Source organism: Ovis canadensis, chromosome 23 (genome assembly GCF_042477335.2).
Source record: "Ovis canadensis isolate MfBH-ARS-UI-01 breed Bighorn chromosome 23, ARS-UI_OviCan_v2, whole genome shotgun sequence".
NCBI classification, from domain to species: Eukaryota; Metazoa; Chordata; class Mammalia; order Artiodactyla; family Bovidae; genus Ovis; species Ovis canadensis.
Window position 1 is genome coordinate 50,997,921 of NC_091267.1, and position 20,501 is coordinate 51,018,421.

The 20,501-nt window shown below is 42.4% G+C and overlaps 1 protein-coding gene across 2 annotated transcripts in view; it reads right to left on the reverse strand.

The window, feature by feature from the left end:
- Nucleotides 1–3,683: 3,683 nt before the first annotated feature.
- MYOM1 (myomesin 1) overlaps nucleotides 3,684–20,501 on the reverse strand; it is a 117,030-nt gene continuing 100,212 nt past the window's right edge. For both annotated transcript variants that reach the window (XM_069568339.1, XM_069568340.1), the window contains 10 exons: nucleotides 20,181–20,248; nucleotides 18,513–18,626; nucleotides 17,753–17,840; nucleotides 16,713–16,751; nucleotides 16,322–16,427; nucleotides 11,498–11,661; nucleotides 9,579–9,615; nucleotides 9,315–9,337; nucleotides 7,306–7,361; nucleotides 3,684–4,494 (listed from right to left, as the gene is read on the reverse strand). In XM_069568339.1, coding sequence (XP_069424440.1) covers nucleotides 4,201–4,494; nucleotides 7,306–7,361; nucleotides 9,315–9,337; nucleotides 9,579–9,615; nucleotides 11,498–11,661; nucleotides 16,322–16,427; nucleotides 16,713–16,751; nucleotides 17,753–17,840; nucleotides 18,513–18,626; nucleotides 20,181–20,248 — 989 coding nt within the window. In that variant the 3' untranslated portion in view covers nucleotides 3,684–4,200. The remainder of the gene's footprint in view (nucleotides 4,495–7,305; nucleotides 7,362–9,314; nucleotides 9,338–9,578; nucleotides 9,616–11,497; nucleotides 11,662–16,321; nucleotides 16,428–16,712; nucleotides 16,752–17,752; nucleotides 17,841–18,512; nucleotides 18,627–20,180; nucleotides 20,249–20,501) is intronic.

Genomic DNA, 20,501 nt, shown 5'->3' on the forward strand with positions numbered 1-20,501 from the left:
CAGGTCTGCAGGAAGGGAGCACACATGCTGGGTACCAGGCCAGGTGCATTAGGAGCTAGAAGAAATTAAAAATGAGGAGAATATACTTCATATTTGCCCACTTCTGCTACCTTTCATTCTTTGTTGATCTAAATTTCCATCTGATGCCATTTGCCTTCTGACCGAAGAACGTCCTTGAATATTTCTTGTAGTGAAAATCTCCTGCCAGTGGGTATCTCAGCTTTAGTTTGGAGGATAAAGTCTTCACTTCGCCTTAATTTTGACTAATATTTTCAGTAGGTAGAGAAGACTAGGTTGAGAGGTTTTGCTTTGCACGTGGCACAGGCACATTGAAGGTCTTGCTCCACAGTCCTCTGGCTTCTATGGCTTCTCCAGAGAATTCTTGTGTTGCTCTCATTTTTGTTCCTCTTATGTAATCTGTCTTTTTTCCTCTGGCTGCTTGTAAGATTTTTCTCTTTACCAATGCTTTTCAGCAAACTCATTATGCTATGCCTTGGTATTCTTTCAAGTCTCTATTTAACTAATTCAATCTTTCCTCTAACTTCTTGAAAATACAGTTATAACAGATGTTTTAAGGTCCATGTCTGCTAATTCTATTCCCTCTGTCATTTCTGGCTTTGTTTTGATTAATATACTTTTCCTTTTTCCCTCGTGTATCATGTTATTAGATTGTAGACATCTGCTAACTTAAATTAATGATCATAAACTATAGCAATGCCATTTCAACTTACATGCCTATAAGTTACCAACAAATTACATATATACACATAGCTCATCATATTTCAAAAGCTACTTAAACATCTTTCATTAAAATTATGATTACATTTCCTGTTGGGATTATATTGTGCTTAAAAAGGACTAAAAATTATTCTGAATTTTCATTATCTGATCAAATGGTATTAACTTAATAATGAATTATTCTTGATACTTCCATAATATTTGTGTATAAAGTATTTTCCCAGTTTTACTGATATATAATGGACATATAACACTGTATTACTTTTAGATATGCAACATGGCTGGACATATGTATACACTGTAAAATGCTTACCATCCTGTTTAGTTAACCTCTATCACCTCACACAGTTACAAATTTCTTTTCTTATGATGAAGTCTTTTACCATCTACTCTCTTAGGAACTTGCAAGCAAGCAATATGGTATTAACTACGAGTGGCTGAGTGGTAAAGAACCTCCTGGCAAGCAGGAGATGAGGGTTTGATCCCAGGGTCAGGAAGGAAATGGCAATCCACTCCAGTAGTCTTCCCTGTAAAATCCCACGGACAGAGGAGCCTGGCAGGCTATAGTCCACTGGGTCGCAAAGAGTTGGACACAACTTAGTGTCTAAACAACAGTTATTAACTACAGTCACCATGCTGTACCTTACATCTCCAGGACTTATTTATCTTTAATGTACTTTTCTCTTGGTTGTTAGTCATATGTTCTTCTTTGCACACTTGTTCACTTTGACTGGATTCCAACTGTTATGAATTTCACACTGTTGGTAATTCATTCATCTAGAGTGTGTTGCACTTTGTCCTGACACACCATTAGGTCACCATAGATATTTGATCCTCTCGAGGCTTACTTTCAAGCTTTGTTAGGGCGGGTCTCAGGCAGCTTTTAGTTTAAAGCTAATTTAGCCCCACTACTAAGGTGAGAAGGGCTTCCTTGGTGGTATAGCAGTAAAGAATCTACCTGCCAAGGCAGGAGACACAGGTTCAATCCCTGGGTCGGGAAGATCCCTTGTAGGAGGAAATGGCAACCCACTCCAGTATTGCTGCCTGGGAAATTCTATGGATAGAGGAGCCTGGCGGGCTACAGCCTATAGTGTCGCAAACAGTCGGTGACGACTTAGCGACTGAGTGCGCGCATGTACACACACACACACACACACACACACACACAGAGTAAGGTGAGAAACTTCTGAGGCCTCTATCCACGCCCCATGTATTATAAAGTCTTTCCCTTCCGCTGGTGGGAAGGAGAACCTTCCGCAGTCTGCATGGGCCCCCGTGACTGCTGGTCCCGCCACCTCCTGAGCTCTCCCCAGAACCCTCAGAGCAGCACTCAGTCAGAGACCCATCTGCTGCAGCCCATGCTTCTCTCTGTTAGACTCTTTTCCTCCAACGCCCCTTCCCATGAATCCCAGCCACCTCAGCCTCCTTGAACTTCAGTCTCCATCTCCTCAACTCAGTGAGTCTGACATTCTCTTTGGGTCCCCCTGGCTGGACTGCAGCCTGAACACCATCCACTGTCCACACAACAAGTTGGAACCCTCACCAGTCTCTCATTACTGTTTTCCTTCTCTGGGGCCTCACACCCCTGCAAGTTCGCTAGCCAATGCCCCAGTTTTTTTGTCCCACATATATCGTGTCAGATTTTCCAGTGGTTTATGGCGGCAGAATGATTTCCATGACAGCAATCCTCTGTGGGTAGACACAGAAGTTCCTTATAGTGTCATTTACATTTGCTTCTCTGGGGCCCAGACATTGGCCATTTTTATGGGAACTCTTGGCTTGGGTTCCTACACCATGTGGTATTGCAGTAAATCTGGACCCCACAAGCATGCAGTGCTGGCTTCAGGAACCCATTAACTTTGTTTTTCTCCCCAGAACTACTGCCAGGCAGATGGTAAGTTTTGTAGAGCTTCTCCATGTCAGTTGGTGATATTTTTTACTGTTCCTATTTGTTTGTTTGTTTTACTATCCCTGTTTTTTTGACTAAGCTACCTTTTGTGCATCCCAGAGCTGTGATGAGGTTTTGGCATCCAGCTCCCCATGGCAAACAATCCGAGTTCACGCCTTTTGTTCTGGCGTAGGTGTTAGAACTCCAGTCCCAGGCCCTAGGGGCTACATGTAGGTAAAATTAGTATTTTTGCATTATGAAGTCTGTTCATATTTGATTTTTACTTACTGGTAATGTTTCTGATCATTTATTTTAGTAACAACTTATCTTACGATTCTAACTAAACTGTTTGATTATGATTTTATGCTGAAGTCTTACTAAGTTTATGTACAATTTGAGAACATATGAGAGAAATCAACATTTTCCATATTTATATGCTAGTTTAATGGGTAAAGTTATTTAAGTTCTTGGAAAGTTTTCATCAGTTAATTCAGACAATAGTGTTACTTAAAATGAAAGCAAATATATTAATTAGAATCCGCCGGCAATGCAGGAGACATAGGTTCAATCCTTAGGTTGGGAAGATCCCTGGCGGAGGAAATGGCAACACTCTAGTATTCTTGCCTGGGAAATCCCACGGGCAGAGGAGCCTGGTGGGCTATGGTCCATGGGATCACAAAGAGTTGGACATGACTGAGCAACTGAACACACACACAATTTAACAAGTTAAAGGGAACTTATGTCATTAAAACACTCTTAAAATTAATATTTCAGTGGCTAATATTTTAAATTAGAAAAATAAGGTTTTAAAGTCAAGCTTCAAGGGTTTAAGGCCTAGATTTTTAAATTTATTACTTTAATATTGTTGAATATTAACTCCCTAAAGCTAAACTTTGAATAGTCTCTTCTACAGATCCTCTAGATACCAATAGCTCACTGTTTTAGCCAAAGGAATTTAAATCAGAAGACATGTTACAAGAAGCGGCAAGAAAGGTGCAGTGGAGACCACCCAGCTAGGCAGCCAAAACGGTGAAACAAGAGAAGCACTGACGGGGGAGAGGGGTGTGAACTATTTATTAGGACCGAGAGGTTCCAGATCACCAGCCGCCCATAAACACACACTGCTACCGTTACAACACAGGACACGGACTGGCTGGCCTCACAGCTGGTCTCATGTGGACGAGATGCTGACACATCACTGAGAACCTGGAGAGCTGACTGCTCACAGGCCAGCCACGTCCACACAGCTCCACAGCACTTCCTCTGACTGTTGGTCTACATCCCTCTGACTTGATTCTGGTCTGTGCCTTAAAACTGTTTCCTAACATTTATGCTACCAGTGTTATTTTCTTAATACAATTTGTGGATAAAGAAAAATGAGTAAAATGTCGCTATTTGGTGCTTTCTTACATGAACAAAGGTTTGACAATCCCCCTACCACCCCCCAAAGCCGGCACAAAAATAGGGAATTGGAGGCTTCCTGGTGCTCAGCTCAAACCACCTGCATACACATGACCCAAGGCAGCTGGGCATGACTCTCCCCTCCTCGGCCCCTCGGCCCCCCTGCCCTCCGGTCACTTGGCCTTCTTGTTGCCCTTCTGGGGCTCCTCTGCCACGCTCCTGGCTTCCTCCTCTGGGATGAACACGCTGACGGTGAAGTCGCTGATCTCCGAGCCATACTTGTTCTTCACGACCAGCCCATACTTGCCCGAGTCGGATGTCCTGACCCCGCTGATGGTGAAGTAGGCTGTTTTGCCAGCCTCGAATCTCAGGTTGCAGTGCTCGTCCGAGGCCAGGAGCTTCTCATTCTTCAGCCAGGAGACCTCCGGAGTCGGGTCGCCCCACACAATGCACGTGAGGTTAAGCGCCTGCAAAACAGGTGTTAGGAGAGGGGAGGAGATGTGTCAGATGTAACATCTACCTTGAGGCATCCTTCTGGGGGTCACCTGACTGGATGGAGGACAAGCCTAAATTTGCCAGGCCAGGCTGTGTGCACCTGTGCAAGTTACATTTCGAAATCACACTTGAGGAGGTTTCGCTGGGGCCTTGGTTTTCTGGCTTTGGGAACACTTACGATCAAAGCCCCAAGAAGGCATTTGCTTCCAGTTCCCATAAACACACTGAGGCCTTTTGCTCTAAGGTGGCATTTTGGATCCTGTCTCAGTAGAGGCATCTCCTCATTGTCATCATCTCCACCTGCTCGCTTTTGCATTTCGTTTGTGTCACCGAGCCCAGCAGCAGAAACCCCACAGCTGCTTCAATAATGTGACTCATTTTCATGTCCCGTCTTCCTCACTTTATCTCTCCCCCCAAACCCACTCAAGCTGCTGCACTTGCAAAGGTGCTCTGCCAAAATGTATTCCTCTTTCCTAATATTTTATTATATTACCATCTGTGCTGAAAGCCTCTTACTTTAAAAGATCAATGTTTAGATCTGTCAAATAATAGATTTCCTTTACCAAATTTTCCCCAGTAGTAACATTTTACAAAACTACCGCATAAAAGCACAACCAGGAGACTGATGCTGATATGATGGATTTCCCCTGTTTTCTTGTGCTTGTGTGCATTTAGATCTATTCGGTTCTATCACCTGTCCAGGTTTGTGTATCCACCACATCAGTCAGGATATAGAACATTTCCATTCCCACCACGATCCTTCCTGTGGTCCATTTATAACCACACACACCTCCCCACTTCCAAGCTGGTTCCTAACTCCTAGCAACCACTAACCTGTTTTTCTTTCCTCAATTATTATATAAATTCCAAAGCATTATATAAACAGCGTCATACAGGAGGTAACATTTCCAGAGTACCTTTTCCACTGAGCATAATTCCTTGCAGATTCATCCAAGTTATTGCAGGTGTCAACAGTTTGTCCCTTTTTGTTGCTCAGAAGGGTGCCAGGGTATGCATATACCTGTGAGGGTCACCTGGGCTGTTTCCAGTTTGGGGCTATTATGAATAAAGCTGCTATGAACATTTGTGCGCATGTCTTTATGTGAGCATACATTTTAATCACTCTGAGATAAATACCCAGGAGTACAATTGCTGGATGGTATGGTAAATGTATATTTCATTACTTTAAGAGATTGCCAAACTGTTTTCCTGAGTAGCTGTATAATTTTGGTTTCTATATCCAACAGTCATGTAGGAGTGATTCAGTCTCTCTGCAGCTTCACCAGCATTTTTTGTTGTCACTGTTTTATATTTTAGTAATTCTGATAGGTGTCATTTCTCACTATGGTTTTAATTTGTATTTCCCTGCTGACCAAAGATGATGAATTTACTTCACATTTTAAGTTCCATTTTTTTTTTCTTTAGAATTTTCCATCTGAAGGAATTAATTTTTTTAATTAATTTATTTTTTATTGAAGGATAATGGCTTTACAGAATTTTGCTGTTTTCTGTCAAACCCCAACAGGAATCAGCCAAGGGTATACATAATTTTTTGAATTGTTTTGGCTGTGCTGGGTCTCTGTTGCTGCGAGTAGGCTTTCTCTAGTTGCAGTAAGAAGGGGCTTCTCTCTGCTTGTGGTGCAGGAGCCTCTCACTGTGCTGGCTTCTCCTGTTGTAGGGCGTGGGCTCTAGAGTGTGCGGGCTTCAGTAGTTGTGGTGTGTGGATTCGGTTGCCCTGCAGCATGTGGGATCTCCCTGGACCAGAGACTGAACCTGTGTCCTCTGTAATGGCAGATGGATTCTTAACCACTGGACCACCAGGGAAGTCCTAAATTCCATTCTTGTATTTTTTTCTTAATGAAGTCCAGAAGTGATAAGAGAAAGAGCAGGGCTCACCATATACATAGAAAAGTGTATACTTCTATCTGGAAGGGACTTTTATGATCACTTGTTGCCTCTTCTATAAGAGTATCATTTAGAATTGGGTAGATAACAAGAAATTTATTTTCTTTCCATGATTAATCAGCACTTCTTATTGAATTATTCTGCAAACACATTTCAGGAAGAAAAATACGAGTCAAACTATTGCCATTAAGAGAAACTATTGCCATTGGAGAAGAGAACAGTAACCCATTCCAGTATTCTTTCCTGGAGAATTCCATGGACAGAGGAGCCTGACGGGCTACAGTTCATGGGGTCGAAAAGTGTCAGATATGACTGAGTGACTAACACTTTCACTTTCACTTTTTTTAGGGATGAAGAAAGTGAATCCAGGTTACACATGACATTCACTGCTCTTCAGAGAGATTATTATGGAGCAAACAAATATCAGTTTAATATCAAATGGAAATAAATCAGTTTTCCACTATGATGGAGCCTATAGAGATTCACAGAGCAGCACATTTCTCTTCAAAGATGAGGAATCCCATAGGTCAGCCCACTTTCCACTAGCATTAGAGGTCGCTTCTTTCTTCAATTAGGTTTGTCGTATAGTTATGATTGAACATGTTCTGCTTCTCCTGATTTTAAAGGGACATCACTTCTGGAAAGAGACTAAGAGGTCTGCACATGCCACATTAAACAAATGTACATCCTGATGCTTGGCCTACAAAACATCTTCAGATGAGTGGAAAACTGACTACACTTTGAACCTTGTATGTGGCTATACTGAAGTCAGGCATGAGCAGCCATGGCATATGATGAAGATGGTGGGAACCAAGTCTGGGGCACTAGAACCCCTTTCCAGTGTGGAAGAAGTGGGGACAGGAGTGCCCCAAACTTACCTTGCCCTCTTGGATGGTGACCACATCGGGGAGGCCACCCACCACCCGGGCGCGATCTGTAAGCACAGGCATTTCTGGTTAATCGCTGAAACTATAAGCACCAGCCATCACATGCACAGCGCCACCCAGCGGAACTCATTGTTCTATTTAGTTTCCCTCTCCTTATAGTCATTGTATACCTGCTTTCACTATGCAAAATAAGCAAATGATCCTGCAATTTCTGAACATTCATCTCCTTCACACACAGGTGCCTCTATCTGGACCTGAGATCACATCACGATCCGCTCTATAACCCAGGTGGCTGTTCTCAGCCTGAGCCTCCTGCAGCTCAGTGAGCTCGGCCAGAGTGGGCAGGGCAGAGCATGGCCCCTTCCGTGGGCTCCCCTCTGATTCAGAAAGGCTGCATAAGTGGAGGCTGAGTGCCAGGAGATCTGGAGGCTGGAGAAGACATGGGCTTTCCTTGGGGCCTTCCCTAAAAAGTGTCCCTTTCTCATTTCCTGGGAGTTCTTCAGATGTTCTGCAGGGCCCCTTCTATGACTAGGGGACAGGGGTAGGAGGGGTGCTGAAATCCAGGGCTGACACCCCCTCCTGCCCCTACCCCCGCCAAGCTTTGTGCTGAAGGTATGACAGCCTCGGTCCCAGGGAAGGACGCCTTTCTGTCATTCATTCAGCACTAATGCAGTGGCACCGCCCTCTCCTTTTCAGCCTGCTCTAGTGAATGTGTGACTTTACATCCTTATTTCTATTATACATTCCCTTCTCCACTAAGTCAGGCTAAAGCTTTGAATGAGTCTCGACTGCCTTCTGCTGCTGATTCCATTGCACGTAACACCACCTGTGGGCCCGACTCACTGCCTGGCCCCCTGTACCACTTACTGGATGGTGTTAGGTGAGTCATGTCAGTATGAGGACCTCAGTCTCCTCATCGGGCGGGGGTGGGGGGGGCTTGCATTAAACCCATGGTTATGAAGCTTGTCTACTCTGCTCCCTGGTGTACATGGGATTCATCCTGACTTCCGTGAAGATAGCTTGGCCCTCACCTGTGTTATTGGGTCCACGTGGAAGATTTTGTTTGAATTAAGTGTTCTGTGCAATTATTTAAGAACAGGAATTTAGACAGGCTCTCAGGTCACTTGCAGCTCTAAGATACTGTGGTCCAGAGACCTCAGGAAGGAGCTCGTGGAGCAGAGGGAGGGTCAGGCTTCTCGTCCACAGGAGAGTTCAAGAGAGGGGAGAGACGGTCAGCAGACAGTCTCACGCCTCCTCCTCCTGGTTCCCGTCCCTGAGTTCAGGACTGACTCTACAACCACAACCTTCAGTGGTTTTCAAATTCTGCTCCCACCCTGAGAAAGAGCCTGAATCATCACGATGGTTCATCCGTTACTCCTGTAGATCCTGGGATTCTATAGAATCCTTTGTGTGTGACGCACGGTTGAGAGGGGTCAGGAGAGAGCACATTTCTGTGGACACAGGCTTGACCGCTGGGTTAGGGTCACTCAGCCTTATTTGGTCTTTCAGAAAAATGGGACCACTTGTTGGGGGACCAGCTATAGTGATTTACATACCAATCTACAAGTTTCATTAATATTTTTTCTTTTCCTTAACATATTGGCATGGCCAAAAAGCTTGTTCAGATTTTTTCCATTACATCTTATAGAAAAATCCCAAAGGAATTTTTTGGCCAACTCAATATATACACTTTTCTGACACAGGGCACCTGTTGCAAGCGATGAACAACCTACTGTGTGATTTGCAGCCCAGAGATTTTTCATGTTGAGGCTGGGAGCCATTCTTACAGTGTAACCTGAGACCTCCTTTTCCAGACAGTCTTAGTCAAGAGACTGAAGGACAACACATGCGGAACACCTAAGGTTTTAAATATATATATAGAAATGAAAGAAAAGGAAAAAAAAAATGCTTTCACTTTCCTCCATCTGCAGTAATAACAGAAAAAATAAAAGTTGTATTTTGAAGCCACACTAGGAATAAACTCAAAGGGGTTTACTTACTTTTCTCGGCGATGGCAGCTTGTCTGTGGTTGAGAGAAACGAACAAACACACAAACAAAGAAGGGTTTTGTTTTAGTGTTACTGCCAAGTAGCCAACCCCAACTGCATTTCTGTTTCTGCTGCTCAGCAAAGCAGCGGGAAGTGCTGCTCCGCCTGCATTTTCCCCAATACGGGACCCTCGGCCCCGCTGATACAGATGGGGAGGAGCACGGGTCAGAGACAAGGGTGCCTGTGGGGGCGTCGTTGGGAAAGGGGGGGACTTACTTCAATCTCTGGAATTCCGCAAAGGCTTCATCGTAGGCTTGAAGAGAAAAAAAGAGAAGTTAGAATTTTCTCACCCAGAACTGGCCACACACAGGGGCCTATGAGAGCTCACAGTGTGAGCACAGTGTAATCAGTCCAGACCTGACGTGGTGGGCTTTGAAGGAGGCTGCACCCGAGCAATCCCTATGACTCAAAGGCTTAACAAGAGAAGCAAATACTTTCTAGGCAGAAAGCATGAAATGGTAGATTTTAGAAGCTCTCAATTCAGTGAGAAAACTTCAACCCTCCAAACAGAAGAGCAAAATTTCGCTCAGCCAAAGATGGAATGGGATGAAACTATGCTCAATGTTGTGTGGCAGCCTGGATGGGAGGGGGGTTTGGCAGGGAATGGATGCATGCATATGTATGGCTGAATCACTTCGCTGTTCACCTGAAACCATCACATTGTTTGTTAATCAGCTATGTGCTAGTCACTCAGTTGTGTCCAGCTCTTTGTGACCCTGTGGACTGTAGCCCACCAGCCTCCTCTGTTCATGGAATTCTCCAGGCAGGAATACTGGAGTGGATTGCCATTCCCTTCTCCTGGGGATCTTCCTGACCCAGTGATCGAAGCTGGGTCTCCTGCATTGCAGTCAAATTCTTTACCATCTGAGCCACCAGGGAAGCCCCCAATACAAAATAAAAAGTGTTTTTTAAAAAAAGATGGAATGGGAAGAAAAGTCTGTTTCAAATATGGGTTGGTTCTGTTAAAACTCCTGAGCAACAGAAAAGCTTTCCTCTCATTAAATCATTCTGCACGTCACAGACAGCTAAACTCTCTGTTCTGTGGTCCGGCCCGTCCGTTTGCAGTAGATCACAGCGTGTGCCAGTGCTAGCCCGAAGCACTGCTTCTATGCTATGCAGGAGACGAATAAAAGACACAGAAACAAAAAAATGAGAGTTCTAAAATAATTTTTTTCTGAGCCTACAGAGTAAGGGACTTTGAAGACGTCAGGCAAAAATACAGCTTCATTTTTGAATCTTTCTCACCTGGTCTTTAAGCTCCCCTGTGGTCTGGGAATTGTAACATTTTACGTCTAGAAAATATGTACATAAAACCAGTCTGCCCCCTTTTATAGATGGGAAAAATCAGCACAAAGCCAGGCTTACAGGCTGTGGAGGTGGACAGCTGGGCTAAACAGACTACGTAGGGCTGCTCTTCTTGCTCACATCACACAAGAAGAAGACAGCCTGGCTGAGCTATTATGTTTGTTTCCTGCAGGGGACCATGCTTGTCAGACAACCTAAGGCCTCTTGTTTGAGAGGGATTTGAGAGTTGGGTAGTTAAACGAGCTTCAGTGGGCAGAGAGTAAAAGCAAATTTAAATAAGTTTTGAGTGGGATGAACTGGGAGAGTAGCATTGACATACATACACTACCCAGTGTAAAATAGCTAGTGGGAACCTGCTATAAAGTACAGGAAGCCTCCATCCTTTTAAGAAAAAGCCCACATCTTCCATAGCTGATGCTTTTGAATCATGATGCTGGAGAAGACTCTTGAGAGACCCTTGGACAGCAAGATCAAACCAGTCAATCTTAAAGGAAAGCAACCCTGAATATTCACTGGAAGTACTGATGCTGAAGCTGAAGCAGCTCCAATGCTTTGGCCACTTGATGCAGAGAGCTGACTCATTGGAAAAGACCCTGATGCTGGGAAAGACTGAGGGCAGTAGGAGAAGAGGGTGACAGAGGATGACATGATTGGATGGCATCACCAACTCAATGGACGTGAGTCTGAGCAAACTCTGGGAGGTGGTGAAGGACAGGGAAGCCAGCATACTGCAGTCCATGAGGTCACAAAGAGTTGGACACGACTTAGCAACTGAACAACAGTGACAGCAATCTCCACTTTAGGTTCTAACGTGCAGAGCACCCATTTACCTTGTCCAGAAAGGTCCACCATCTTCTGGTGTCCGGTTTTACCATCAAAGAGCTCCATCACGTACTTGCCCTTGTCGTTAGGGGTGGGCTCGTTGATTTGCAGCCAGATCTGTTCCCCGGTGACCCCACTCTTAATTCTGTCTGAATACTTAATAGGAGTCCCACTGTTTTGATCAAAAGAAAACCTTGTTATCGGTGGCTTTCATCCAGAGCTTACCTTTACTTTGTCTTATATTGAAGGTCTTATCATCAAGTTTTACAGACTTTCAAAATAACAGGAGATCCTCACATGCTCTTCTGCTTCAGAGAAATTATGGGCCCTGAATCACAGAATAAGGATTCCAAGGCCTGGGGTGGTGGGGTCTGGCAGTCTGCACATTGACCTCCCAATAGTAGTCTGGGACTCAGACTGCAGCACCAGTACTTCTCAGGGGTATTAATTATCTTTGTTTCTGCTTGGGTTTATTTGTAGGACTAAGGGAATCTTTAAATAGAAAAGGCCAGACTCTACTTATTATTACTGCACGTCTCACGCAGATAGTCTATGGCTATAAACGGGGTTTTTACATACTAGTTAAAAACAGATCTAAGGAGGTTCATCTGTGGCTGATGTCTATTGACACATGTGGTCACAAAGCTATTTAAGACAAATGTAAATATGTGCTCAGTAGTCAGGCCAAGAATAAATGAGAAGCAGAGTGGCTGTCAAAATGAATGAGGCACCTACTCTGACCCTGGATGTGTGTCTCCTCCTATTCTGCAGCTGGTCGTATGCAGACCTGCACATCATCTTCTTTACAAGATAATGACAGCAAATAGAGCCCTTGGATCTGACAGTCTAGAAACACAACTGTTAAAGATGAAATATGAGAAGAAAGGTGGAAGTAGTGTACTCTCAGGGGCTTCCCTGGTGGCTCAGATGGTAAAGAATCTGCTTGCAATGCAGGAGATCCAGGTTCAATCCCTGAGTCAGGAAGATAATCCTGGGGAAGAGAATGGCAGCCCACTCCAGTATTCTTGCCTAGAGAATTCCATGGACAGAGAAGCCTGATGAGCTACAGTCCTTGGAGTTGTAAAAAGTCGGACACAACTGAGCAGTTCACACACACACACAATGTACTCTCAGTGATGTTAAACTCTATGAAAAGTTCATAAACATGTGAAGAAACAGAAAAAAAAATAAGTAGTAGCTGTAGATCTTCCTGACCCAGGGATCCAACCTGGGTCTCCCTCCTGCATTGCAGGCAGATTCTTTACCATCTGAGCCACCAGGGAAGACCAAGAAAAAATAAGGTAGTATACAAAACTACTTTTTTACAGCAACAATTATGCATGGAGAAAAGACTGGAAGTTTCCTCAAAATGCTCATACTGTGGCTAGGAAAGCCATGGGTGGTATCATATTATAAACTCTTTCCAATTTTAGTATGATAGTAAATATATTTTCTAAAACAAACATGTATTATGTTTGGGGTTATAATAAATAAAATGAACTTAAAAAAATAAAAACCCAAAAATCTCCGCCAGAAATTTCAGATTTCAAATAAATATTCAGTATTTTTCTTATATACCACATTCTTTAAAAGATATTAAAATTAAAATGTCATAAAACATAGGGTAAAGGAACCCATCGGTACCCATAGACTTTAGCCTGAGCAGTATATATGTATATGTCCTAGAGAGTTAGAAAGGCAGACAGTTCTCTGCTGTGCTGTGGTAAGTCTTGAGTTCTTTAATCTCCGGCTAACATGCATAATGGGCTTTCCCATGGCACAATGGTAAAGAATCTGCCTGTCAGTGCAGGAGATGTGAGAGATATGCGCTTGATCCCTGGGTCTGTAAGATCCCCTGGAGAACAGAATGGCAACTCGCTCCAGTATTCTTGCCTGGAAAGTTCCATGGACAGAGGAGCCTGGCAGAATACAGTCCACAGGGTCGCATAATAGTACCTTACATTTGTAAAGTATGTCATGGTTTTCAAAGTGTGATTAATTCTCTCATTGAGTCCATCAGTGTTACGAGTTAGAATAGGTATTACTGCTCCTATTTTATATGAGGGAAACCTGAGTTTCAGAAAATTAGATGACTTGCCTAAGATCCAAGGGAAGAGAGGAGCAAAGTCAAGATCCAAACCCATTTTAAGGTTTTTTTTGCATCACACCACCTACTTACATAAACCCAGGGAGAGCAATTGGTCCTTGGTTCCTGACCCTTTTACAGTCACACATCTGTGCTCACACAAAAAACTCATGTAGCTGACATACCAAACGATGTACGAAGCTTATGCCTTACTAGTCTGACAGCAGTTTCCTTAAAACCCAATGTTCTAATTTTGGGGAAAATGTAATTCTATTAGAGATGATGTAAAGCCTTTTGATTGATGATTCAATTAATCTATCTTCTCTTATTCTTCAGACGGATATATTAGAATGCTCTAGATCTCACAGAGGAATTTCCTAGAATCTGATCTATTTTACCTTACAATCACTTTCCTAAAATGTATTCTGTGAGAAATAGAACAAAGGAATGAAACTCCAGGCATTCAAAGTGGAATTTCACTTGTTTTCATTTTTTTAAAAGAATTCAGGAAATCAATAGTAATAACAATAAACCTAACAAAATGCTGTTCTGCATAACAGTAAAGTCATTTTCAAGAAAACACAAATGAATGCTTCATGGGACCCAGTTCTGGTGAAACATTCAATCTAGACCTTTAAGGCGGAGAAGGCAATGGCAGCCCACTCCAGTACTCTTGCCTGGAAAATCCCATGGACGGAGGAGCCTGATAGGCTGCCATGGGGTCGAGAAGAGTCGAACACAACTGAGCGACTTCGCTTTCACCTTTCACTTTCATGCATTGGAGAAGGAAATGGCGAGCCACTCCAGTGTTCTTGCCTAGAGAACCCCAGGGATCGCGGAGCCTGGTGGGCTGCCATCTATGGGGTCACACAGAGTCAGACACGACTGAAGCGACTTAGCAGCAGCAGCAGCAGCAGCAGCAGACCTTTAATGAAACTTGAATCCAGCATAGTGCTGTGATGGAGGAGCTCTGGAGCCAGGCTTCCTGGGTTCAGCCCTTCACCTGTCACAGAGTTGATGACCTCAGGCAAGTCACCTTCCAGAGCCTGAGCTTCCTAGTCACTAAAGTGAGAAGTACCCATCTCACAGAGTTTGAATATTAAATGGTTTCATACCTCTAAAGGGCTTGGAGCAGTGCCCAGCATACTGTAAATGTCCACTGAGACATGGACTATTCTTGCCAGATTAGTAAACAAGGAAGTCACACCATGAGTGATCACAGCCCTTCAAATGTGAATTTCTGAGCCCAGAGGGCACCCAGGAAGGAGAACAATAACCGGGATCAATACCATGAGGTTGCAACCACTCCCTACAGGTGAGCACTGAAGGGCTCAGGATGTGAAAAATGCAAGATACTGCCCCCAGATAGCTGAGATACATATGAAAGGAATGATTTCAGCAAGCCCAGACTTGCACCTTCCCATATAGAGAAAAGCACTACATTCCTTAACTTGAGATATCTGGTTTTCTTAAATTTACAAAAATACTGTTGATGTTCAGACTACTTTCCCTTTGTTGCAGACATCTATGTAACCTGACTTCTCCCCCCACCTCCTCAGAACAGTTCTCTCAGGGCTACTTGAGAAGCTGCCTCCTGGGCTTAAGTCCTAAAAATTTGCACCAAATAAAATATAACTCTCAACTTTTAGGTTGTGACTATTTTTCAAGTCAACACCACTGAAGGGAAGCTCTAAGTAAACACTGTTGTTTGACTCCTCCCAGGGACCCACAGTGACCTTCTGCTCGGCAGGGCACGCAAGGACTTTGGGAATGAGTGTCCACTGCACCCCAAGAGTGGATGAAGGTGGATGTGCCTCACTGGTTTCTATGGCAGCCTGCTGGCCTCTCTCAGCCAGGAAATTTCAGTGAAGCACAGAGGTCAAGGACCCTCTCAATGGTGTAAATGGGAGACTTGGTTTGACTAAGAAACCTACTTCAGGCCTTGGAATCCCAGTTCAAGGAGAACTTGAATGAAATCCCTCCACAACTGCACAAAGGAAGCCTGGGATTAGAATGGATCTTCAGGCTCAATCTAGTTCAAATACACATTCCCAAAGTCATCTTGAGATCTCCAAAGCCTTCTGAGGAAACATGCTAATGCCCCACTATGCCAACTGCTACAATGACAGTGATGATAAAATCGGGCACCACTTTGGCTCAGGCTTCTGGAGTCAATGAGCTTTAAGCCACACAACAGGAAGCTTGGTGCAGGCTGCTGCAGTTTTGTCCAGAGCGCAGCATAGGTTAGGTGTTCTTAGAAAGACCAGATAAGAACCTGGCAAAGCGTGATTGTGTGGAGGTGGAGGTAATGTTACAGAGGCATCTACAAATTGTGATTTGAGAAGGGGGGTGACAGAGGATGAGATGGTTGGATGGCATCACTGACTCAATGACATGAGTTTGAGCAAACTCTGGGAGACAGTGGAGGACAGAGGAACCTGGCGTGCTGCACTCCATGGGGTCGCAAAGAGTCAGACACAACTGAGCGACTGAACAACAACAGGTCGAGGAGACAGATGCTCCAAGCCATGACTGGCCTCACCACATCCATGCTAAGGGAGAGTGCTAACCTCACACTGAAGGGATGGCCTGGATGTTTCTGTCCTACGCTCCTCAACATCAGACCTGAGAAGTAAGAAGACTCCTTACCTGAGGACCTCCTTAACAGAGGGCTGTTGTTTGCCCCAGTCCTTCCTCTGACTGGAGAAAGGACTTCTACACAGCAGTTAGGTTTTTATTCACTTACTTGTGGGACCAGTTAACTTTCAGATCATCCACGTAGTAAGTAACAAAAGAGTATAGCCGGATGCCCTCAGCTGTGCTCTGGATCTTCAAATCTGTTGCAGACAAAGCTGCAAGAAGAAAACATGTATTTAACACACCTGTAAGCCCATCCCAGTCTTCCCAGGTGGCTAAGTGGTAAAGAATTCCCCTGCCAATGCAGGAGACACAGGTTCGATCCCTGAGAAGGGAAGATCCCCTTGAGAAGGAAATGGCAACCCACTCCAGTATTCTTGCCTGGAGAAGTCCATGGACAGAGGAGCCTGAGGTCCATGGGGTCACAAAGAATCAGACATGACTGAACAAAACCAAACCCACCCCAGAGAATAAGGAAGTATTGCCTTGTGAGAACTTACCTATTGTTCTACATACTTCAGTCATTAGCTCTTTAAAGGCTGTGGAAAGAGATTCATAAAGCTTTAGCATAAAAATGCTCAATGTCAAGTTCAATCTCACACTATTAGTCACATACGCTCTCAAAAGCATCCTGTCACAAGATGGACTTATTGACCAATTGTTAATACAAGCTCTTTGATGAAAGAACTCAATTGTTATCAAGTTTTAAAAGATCTCTGCTCCTATTTGGATATTTTTATTCTCTTGAATTCTTTGTAAACTGTCACCATATTTACATTCTAGAGAAAGAGCCACAGTGAGAATCCCAGGAGTGTTTTTTGCTTTAGAATTCCCTTCTTCCTAAATCGCAGGAAGGCTTCGTTTACATTAGAGGAAGTTTTCTTATCTGTGGTATCAATTCACGGTGAATTAACCATCTAAGTTCCGTGATATTTCTCAGCCTAATTAATGCTTTTTGCCAATAAACAAGAAGCACATTTAGTCCTGCCTCCACCAAAAGTAGGAAGGTAAAATCAAAGTCAGACTTCTGCTGTTCGTCAGCAATGTTGTTAAAGATCTTGCTTGGGAACAAAATTGGAAATGTGGGCGTCCCAGGTAGGTTTTCTTTATCATGATATAATTGTCATCAGAGGTCTTGGGAAAATGGAAATTGTTTTCTTGCTCTGTTACTGAGAGGCTTCGCGTTCCATGTATAACCTTTCCTGTCACCTTTAAAATAGTGGACTATTTTGAGACATGCTTTTCATGGTAGTATTTGATCCTGAAACAGTCTTCATAGATTTGAAACAAAAATTTGAAAACAGACCTCTAGTGGATTGTCAACTATACATTCTCTGAGGATCAAAACTACATTTCTGATTTGAAAAGAAGACTAAAAGCGAAGTTTTTGTTTTTTAATAAAATTCGCTCTGCTGTAATGACAATGAAAACAAAACCTATGGACAAAAGATGAGCATGACTTGAATCACCCAGCTCAGTCTCACTTAGAATTCTGGTCACTGGTGTATGGAACACACAGAACGGACCCCGGTGGACTGACCTTCATCCACAAGCTTCAATCTGCTTTTATCTTTTCCTCTGTCATCTTTCAGGACAACTTCATAAATCCCAGCATCTTTCTTGGAAAACTAAGGGGAGAAGAGATACACCACATTGCAGCTTATTGTAGCCTCAGGATATGGCATTTGCATTTTTCAGGACCCATGATTTATAGAACTGCCATCAAAACACACTGAACAAGCATTCAGCCATGTGAGCAACGACCAGTTCCCAGAGGGACTATCCATCAAAGCTGGGCTAGCCAGCAGCCCCGAGTTTTCACCCTCTAAGGTGACAATTGACTTGAGGCTTAAAGTCCTCATCCTTTGCTCTGCCTTCATTTTAAGAACTAATGAGACATGTATTTGAAAGGTAGCTTCTTTTAGACAAAAAAGTAAATAAAAATCTGTACTGAAATAAATACTATGTCTGATTGTCTCTGTACCTTTAGGGAACGAGTTGAAGCTGAAAAGCAAACAAAGAACAGTTCGCTTAACTGCCCTGCCACTCACCCATCTATGAGAAAAACTAGCTCAGAGAGGCAAGAGTTGTGGTGTCCTGCCAACACTGTTTGGACGTCTGACAAACCCTCACTTATCACAAAGTGAGAGAAGCTTTGTGTCTTTACCGCTTGTTTTTTGGGTGACGTCAGGGCAAGGATCTATGCCCAGGGCAAAGGAACACATAATCTAGTCTCTGTATTTTGGAAGAATGTGGGGTACAGAAGTAATATGCTACATTTCATATTTATAGTCACCTACCTCTGTTATAAGGAGGGTACATATGCCATCCTTAAAGTCATGCTTTTCATCCACTGAAATCTCCCTATCATCTTTGTACCATATAATACTAGTTTCTTTCTTAATATTCGCCACCTAGGAGAGAAATAGTAGTTATACTTCTCAAGATAAAGGAATGCTATCTTATGAAATTAAATAATTCTTAATGTAGCATTGGATATAAGAAAAAGTAGAGATTTCAAGAGAAATCAACTGAAAGCTGTTTTAACTGTTAGAGTTTAGAATAAAACAGATACAAAAGAATAAACGTAAATTAATAGCATCTTTATTTCCAGCAGAAAAAAATAGACCTTAAAATCATCTTGTAGACAAGAAAGCATAGAAGCATACAAACTAACATACAGACTTGAGTAAAATATAAAAATTTGAAATCCAAAGAAAGACAAATCCCATTAGATTAAAAAATAGTCTGTGTCACAAAAACAAATGACTTTATTAAGGTATCAGAATGTAGAAGCCCCTATCTATAGCGAACTACTTTTGTAAGATAAATGAAGCTTTGCAAATAAATGCAAAGGGGAAACACAGTAAAGAAATCTTTTAAATTAAATATTCTTCCAATTTTATTGAGATATAATTGATGTAATATTGGATATGTCTAGGGTATACAACATAATGATTTGATATATGCATTTTTGCAAAATGATTACTGCAGTGAGTTTAGTTAGCATCCATCAAGTGTGGTTTAATAAATTAGTCACTTAGCAATTTTTAGGAAAGTCATTTAAATCCTATATCCATACATCATCTCACAAATTTCAAATGGGCTAAATGACTTCATATGCTTAAAGGGAGCTTAAGCTTTATCTATGATGTTAGAATTTTTTATGAGGGAGAGTATATTAATGTATTTCTTGTATAATTAAGCCTGTATGAAAAAGTAAAGACTTCATACAAATCAAGAAAACAATTTCAGGGACTTCCAGGGTGGTCCAGTGATTAAGAACCCATCTTCCAATGCAGGGGATGCAGGTTTGATCCCTGGTTGAGGGACTAAGATCCCATGTGCTGCAAAGTGCGGGGCAGCAGGTGTAGGGGGAGGGTTAGTGGGGATGAGCAGGCAGTGCACAAGGTTTTGGAGGCAGTGAAAATACTCTGTATGATACAATAATGATGGTACAGGTTTTTATACCTTTGTGCAAACAGAATGTCAACTATGGACTTTGGGTGATGATGTGTCCATGAGGGTTCATCAGTTGTAACACTTGTACCATTTTGGTGGGCATGTTGATAATGAAGGAGGCTATGCACATATAGGGACAATGGTAAGTGGGAAATCTATGTACCTTTCTCTTAAATTTTGCACTGAACCTAAAACTGCTTTTTTTTAAAAAAAGGGCTTAATTTTAAAAAAGTCTGTTTTTATTAACTAGGACATGTGTGATGAATTAAAACAATCATCTTGACTTTCCATATTTTTATATTGTTTTATTTTAAATATTTCTTACCAACCAACGATTACAGTAACATTCAACAGTAAGGGCATATCACTTATCATTTTGGTGCAAATGATAAGAGATAAGAGGAGATAAGAATGGAGGAGATAAATTGATCTTCCTTTTCTTCTCACATTCTATTTTATCTTTATTCTCTTTGTACCGAATTATTAAAATTTTATTTACTTCTTACCTTGCATTTTAATAGTACATTACATTCACCAGTCACTTCCCAGCTCAAATACTCAGCGAAATGTGGACCTACGAAATTTTAATGACATCAGCAAGCAGCAATGTTAATCATGAATGCAAAAATCCAAACTCATTCTTAAATTCTAAGTTGATTTATGTTTAAAGTGAAATTTTTGAAATTAAAGATTTAGTTTTAAAATATTTTAAAATGTGTAATAAAATGTGTAATACTTTAATCATTTGTAATGATAAATATTTTCAATTACTTTTATTTACCAGGACATTATTAACAAAGTAATAATATTCATTTTAGTTTGTTATA